General features: G+C 40.9%; 1 protein-coding gene across 1 annotated transcript in view; it reads right to left on the reverse strand.

Moving 5' to 3' along the window:
* Nucleotides 1-417: 417 nt before the first annotated feature.
* The window catches only part of RDX (radixin), a 114,065-nt gene continuing 108,279 nt past the window's right edge, over nt 418-6,203 (reverse strand). Inside the window, exon 8 of the mRNA XM_006899054.1 lies at nt 418-516. Within this exon, the coding sequence (XP_006899116.1) occupies nt 450-516 (67 nt within the window). The 3' untranslated portion in view covers nt 418-449. The remainder of the gene's footprint in view (nt 517-6,203) is intronic.

A 6,203-nucleotide genomic window follows, 5' to 3' on the forward strand; every position in this document is an offset into this window, starting at 1 on the left:
AGTGTGGAAAAACCATGTATACGAACTTTGTAAGTAAAGCAGTATAAAATAAATAATAACAATAATAGTTAAAAGAATCTCTAACTGCCCTCAAAATTATTAAATGGGAGGAAGACTGTCTTGCCTGGCAATGAACCCAAAAGATGTGAACTACTGAGCCAGGACCTGGAGGAGGTTAGAGGGTGTAATGGAGTTGGTTCTGACTCAAAGGCAACAAGTTTGGATTTTCTGTTTGTTTCCTTCTTAATATCTGAGGTTGCATCTTTGCATCACAAGGCACTAGACTGAGTTACAGCTCCCAGGCTGTGCATGAGCCCACTCAGGTGGGATGTAGCGTCAGCATCATGGCAGTGGTGGGCAGAGTGGCAGGTGTAGAGGAAGGTTCGTGGCTCCAGCCCCGGCTGCCCAATGGACTTACCTAGCGAGGGAGGGCACCTTCCTCCTCATTGTTACATTTGCTTTATGCTGCTTTGGCAGGAGCGCATCTGGAACAATGCATACAGTTTGGGTCCCCACCTTTCAAAAGAGACATCAAGAAGTTAGAAAGCGTTCAACAGAAGAGCACAGAAGGAAATGGAATCGGGGGCGGGGAGGCCCTGACACTCTGGGACTGTTGGCTGGCCAAAACGCCAAGCTCAACTCCTTTCTAATGTCTAATTTATTTTTTTTTAAAGTCACCTTGAAACTCCATTACGTGAAAACTCCAGTACGTGGAAATAAGAATAACTTTAAATCTCTTTTAAAGAAATGCTAGCGCTCTACTATTGGCAGAATTCTGCCCAAATAAATCCATTTCACAAGAATAATGGGTCTCAGAGCCAGAAGCTGCAGAGGTGCGGGAGGGTCAGATTAGGCAGAAAATCAGCTTCATATTTTATCTGAAGTTCTCTCTTGATTAAGCTCCGTTAAATTTCTTTTAGGCATCAGTCAGATTTATGGCTTCAAAACGCTTTGTGGTATCTACTGAAAAGCAAGACCTTATGATTTTGAACAAGCCACCTCTCAATATATTGTGCCAGTGTGTGAAGTGCCAGGGTAAGTTAAGACAAATACACGAATAAATAATAAAAACTCATAAGCACACATACACACACTCCCAACCACAATGACATTCCTGTGGGTCCAGAGATCAATGCATGCTTGTCTTTCTCTGAACTGTCCTCCTCTGATGACTCACCTGTCATTCTCAGAGGTAACCCTTAAGCCCCACTTCCTTCTGGCTGAATCTGACTCATAATAACCTTATAAAACAGAGCAGAACTGCCCCGGGGGATTTTCCAAGGCTATAACCATTACCGAAGCCGACAACCGTATCTTTCTCCAGAAGAGCTGCTGGTAGGTTCAAACAGCTGACCTTTTGGCTAGTGGTTGAGTACTTAACCACTGCACCAGAAGGGGTGCTTGAAGGACACCTTACTGTTGTTATTAAGTGCTGTTAAGTCAAGAGTGATTCACAGTGAGACTATGAAGAGCCAACCCGAACCCTCCTCTATCCTGTGCCATACTTATTATCTCTGGCACTCTAGAGCCCATTGCTGTAGTTACCATGTCAATCTATCTCACTGAGGGGTTTCCTTCTCCTTTGGTGACCATCTTTCCAAGAATGATGCACTTTTCCAAGCAATAGCCTTGCCTATGTCTAAAGTATGATGAATCTTCACCATTTTTGCCTCCAAGAAGCATTCTGGCTGCACTTTCCCTGAGATATATCTATTTATTCTTTTGGCATTCTATGAAACATTCAGTACTGTTCTCTAACACAACAACTCAAAGGCGTCAGTTCTTCTCTCAATGACTTTTTCTCAACATTAGCCATGGTTTGTTAAGATCCACACAGTAAAATGCCTTTGCATAGTCAATAAGACACAAAAATGCATTCTTCTGGTACTTCCCACTTTTAGCCAGGATCCATCTATCATCTGCAATGATATCTTTTTGAGTTGTGGTGCTGGAGAAGAGTGTTGAGCATACCATGGACTGCCTCAAGAACAAACATGTCTGTCCTGCAGAAGGTGAAACCAGTTTGCTCTCCGGAGACAAGGATTTTGAAGCTTTGCCTTACATATTTTGGGCATGTGGTCAGGGGGGACCAGTCCTTGGAGAAGGAAGGGTGGAGGAATAGTGTAGGAGAGGAAGACCCCAGATGAGATGGATTGACTCTGTGACTGGAGAAATGGGATTGGGTCTATTGAAGATTATGAGATTGGCTCAGGATAGGTTAGGGTTCAGAGCTATTGTACACAGAGTTACTATGAGTTGCAGATGACTCAAAGGCACATAACAAAAACAACAACAGCTTTTAGAAGTTATTAAAAATAAAGTTTAGGGTTAAATCAGCAATGCAACTGCTGAAGTGGTCAAGGATATCCAAATATCATTTCCCTGACTTTGGGGAATCCTTCTGATGGTATTTTCTATACTACTGGGTTATTTTCTTGTTTTCTATGCATTTGCAAGATGGACAATGAAAGTTACAGACCAAAAAAATAATTGATGTCTTTGAATTGTGGTGTCGAATAAGAGTACAGAATATCCCACTGCTGTCAAAAGAACACACAAAACTGTCTTGGAAGATATACAACCCGGCTGCTCCTTAGAGGCAAGGATGGCGAAACTTCATTTCACATACTCCAAGGCACATTGTCCTTGCATATCATTCTGGGAAAGGTGAGGGGCAGAGAAAGAGACTGACTCTAACAACGAGCTCAAGCACATCAGAAATGGTGACAATGGAGCAGGGCAGTGCAAAGTTCATAAACTGGCTCTGTCCACTCAATGGCATCTAACAACAAGTTGCTTTTGTTATGTTCTTTCGTGTAGACTGCTACTCATAGTGACGCTATTTATAATATCTCTGAATGCTGCCAATCTCACTGTCTCGGACATACTTGCCCCTACTTACTGTGTCAATCCATCTCATCCAGGGTCTTCCTTTCTTGCACTGTCCAAACTACTACCAAACAAGATATCCTTCTCCAAGGACTGATTCTTCATGCCTGAGGAATGTAAGATGGAGCTTCAAAATCCTTGCCTCCAAGGAGCAACTTGGTTTCATCCTCTCCTGGAGAGGATGGTTTATTCTCTTGTTGGTACATGATATGTTCAATACTCTTCTCCAGCACTACAACTCAAAGGCATCTATTCTTCTTCTGTCATCTTTATTCATTGTATAGCTCTCTGATTCACAGCACGTAATTGCAAAGACCATGTCCTGGACCAGGCACACCTTAGTCTCCAGATTGACATCCTTGTTCTTCAGCACTCTGAAGTTATCACTAATAGCAGATTTTCCTAGTGTAATTAATCTTTACATTTCCTGACTGCTAGTGCCAAGAGTATTGATTGTAGAACCAAGCAAGCTGAAATTGTTTACAATCTCAATCTCTTCTCCATCTATTATGATGCTGCCCATTGGCCCAGTGGGGAAAATCTTTGTTTTCTTGGTGTTGAGCTTCAATCCATATTGGAGACTGCAGTCCTTGACCTTCTGAAACAAGGTCCTCCTCAGTCCCCACAAACAAGGCTGTGTAATATGAATAACACAGATTGTGCATGAGTCTTCCTCCAATTCTGATGCCACATTCTTCCTCATAAAGCCTAGTTTCGCAAATGATCTGTTCCACATATAGATTAAAAAGGTATGGAGACAAGACGCATCCCTGGTGTACTCCTTCAGTGATTTTGAATGATGCAGTGTTTCCTGGTTCTGTTCTGATGACTGCTTCTCAGTCCGAGTATAGGGTTTGCACGAGCACAATCACAGAAGTGGCCAGAGGCTTGAGTTACTGTATCTGAGCAGGTTAGCTGTTGGGAGTGGGGAGGGAGGTGCTGGCGGGGCAAGGAAAGGGAACAGAGTGGGATGCTGGTGGAGTGGAGTAGAGGGACTGAACTGTAACACACGCGGGAAGGCAGGAGACGGGCAATGCTGAATCTGTTAGCTGGGCAATGGGGAAGCATCTTTCATCTACTCTTTTGGGTAAAATGCTTGTCTGTTGGATATTGGTCTGAAGCAAAGCCTCCAAAGTAAGACAGACTAGGAGGGGAGGAGAACAGATTGGCCAACCACTTCAAAATAACAGACCTTTGAAAAATCCTATGTACGACAAAGCACACTTAGACTAGCAGATAGAGCACTGGAGGCTGAGCTCTTGTATCAGGAAACACAAAGGAAGAACAGTTAGTTAAGCAATTGGAAATGTAGTCCTGACATACTCTAATCTTGCATGTCTAGTAACATTTCTCTATACAAGTGCTTATGTACCGAGGAGGGATCCAGTTTGGGCTGTTTTTCATGAAATTTAGGTTATAAATGGTGGCTCTCTGTTTCATAATGAAAAATTGAGCCTTCACAGTTGCTGATGTTTCATTGAATCAGGGGCTATACAGGAGTCGATTGCCCATCCTTCTCCCGCAGAGCAGCTGGTGGACTCGAACCATATACCTTTGCATCCCTTTGCATCGGCACCACAATTCTTTGCCACTACGCAACCAGAGCTCCGTGAGCTAGAGACAAAGGAACACAGAAATGATGAGATTTATTAGCTTATTTTCATTTTTCATGAGTACTTGAGCTTGATGTGACACTGGACAGAATGAAATTCAAAGATGATTAAGTGATACTGGAAATTTAAGAATATTTTGAGGGGAACTTCAAATATTCTTGTTCAAGGACTTTGGAGGTTACAAGAGAGGGAACTTTCCTGGTCAAATTACATTTTGAAAACTCTAGCTACAGATTTCCTCAAGTCACTAGCCCTACCTTCACCAGGCCTCTCTGTGACGTCGGAAAAAGGTAATGCAAGAGAAGGAAGGAGAAAAGATTGACTTTTCTTTCATATATTGGGGAAATTTGGAAGAGCAAGGGAAAAGATGGTGGAAGGATAAAATGGGAATATATAAAGTACAAGGAAGAAAATATAATTGTTAGCAGTGATTATAGAGATCACATGTGTACATTTTTCTCCAAGAGAGGAGACCATCAAACCAGAAATTTCCAAGCTATGTCAGCAGGTGGTGCTATCAGATTAGAATACTTTGAAGCCAAAAGCAACTCTTGAAGAGAGAAGCAATATGTATGAACCAGCAGGATATTCAGGATACAAGTATCTCAGGATTTATAGTGTGCCTTGCCATACAGATTAGAAATCATACCAGGCTATCCCAAGATTAAACAGATGGTTTAACATTAGGAAAATAAATTCATCTAATTCAGACTATTATTTTGTTAAAGCATGCACATGATTATTTCAATATATTCAGAAAATGTGTTTGATTATGTTTTCATCTTTCCCCATCCTGAAGAAAAGGACATGCATTTAAAAAAAATCTACAGCAAATCTTTTAAGCCTCACTGTCATAGAGTCAGTTATGGCCCAAAGTGGCCCTTCTTCAGGTTTCCAAAGCTGTAAATCTTTATGAGAGGAATATGCCCACCTTTCTCCCTCTGAGTGGCTGGTAGTTTCAAACAAAGACCTTTCTGTTAGCAAACCAACACATTACATACTACACCACCACCATGGCTCATGTAGTGACAAATGTTAGCAGCATTCCTCTTAAATGTGAAATGAGACAAGAATGTCCTTGATTATGTTTTAGGCTAAACGTTGTACTCAAAGTTCTAGTCAAATCATGCAGGACAGGAAAACATCATATGAATTGGGAAGAAAAATATGGCTATCATAATTTACAAAAGATAATTGTTGTCGTTGTGAACCTTTGAGTCAGCGCTCTCTGGACCGTTTTTAGAGGCATTAAATCGAATGGGAGGATATTGTCCAGTGGAGTGGCTGGTGGATTTGAATCATGTGGCTTTGCTATTTTTAAATTATTAATATGTTTGCAATTTCCCCCCTTCTATTTATGGATAGTCCATGCTTTCTCTTCTTTGAAAATGGAAATAATTTTTGTCTGATTCTTTTGACATTTAAATGCTTTGACATTAGAAGATATTACACATTTTATGATCATTTGAAATTTGATCAAATAATGAGCTAATTAGAAGACCCAAAACACTGCACAAATTATTCAAAACAAGGGAGGAAAGAATTTCCTAAGACACAAAACAATCCCCTATATCATAGTGGACTAGATTTATAAATTATTCTGTCAAAAACTGTGTCATTCTCTTCTATCAAATGATAATTAAAATATTAAATACTTGTAAAACCTTTAAATGCCTAAAAGGGAGCTCAGCCCAAATGGTA

This window comes from Elephantulus edwardii, unplaced genomic scaffold (genome assembly GCF_000299155.1).
Source record: "Elephantulus edwardii isolate Elephantulus edwardi_28Jun2011 unplaced genomic scaffold, EleEdw1.0 scaffold00245, whole genome shotgun sequence".
Lineage (NCBI taxonomy): Eukaryota > Metazoa > Chordata > Mammalia > Macroscelidea > Macroscelididae > Elephantulus > Elephantulus edwardii.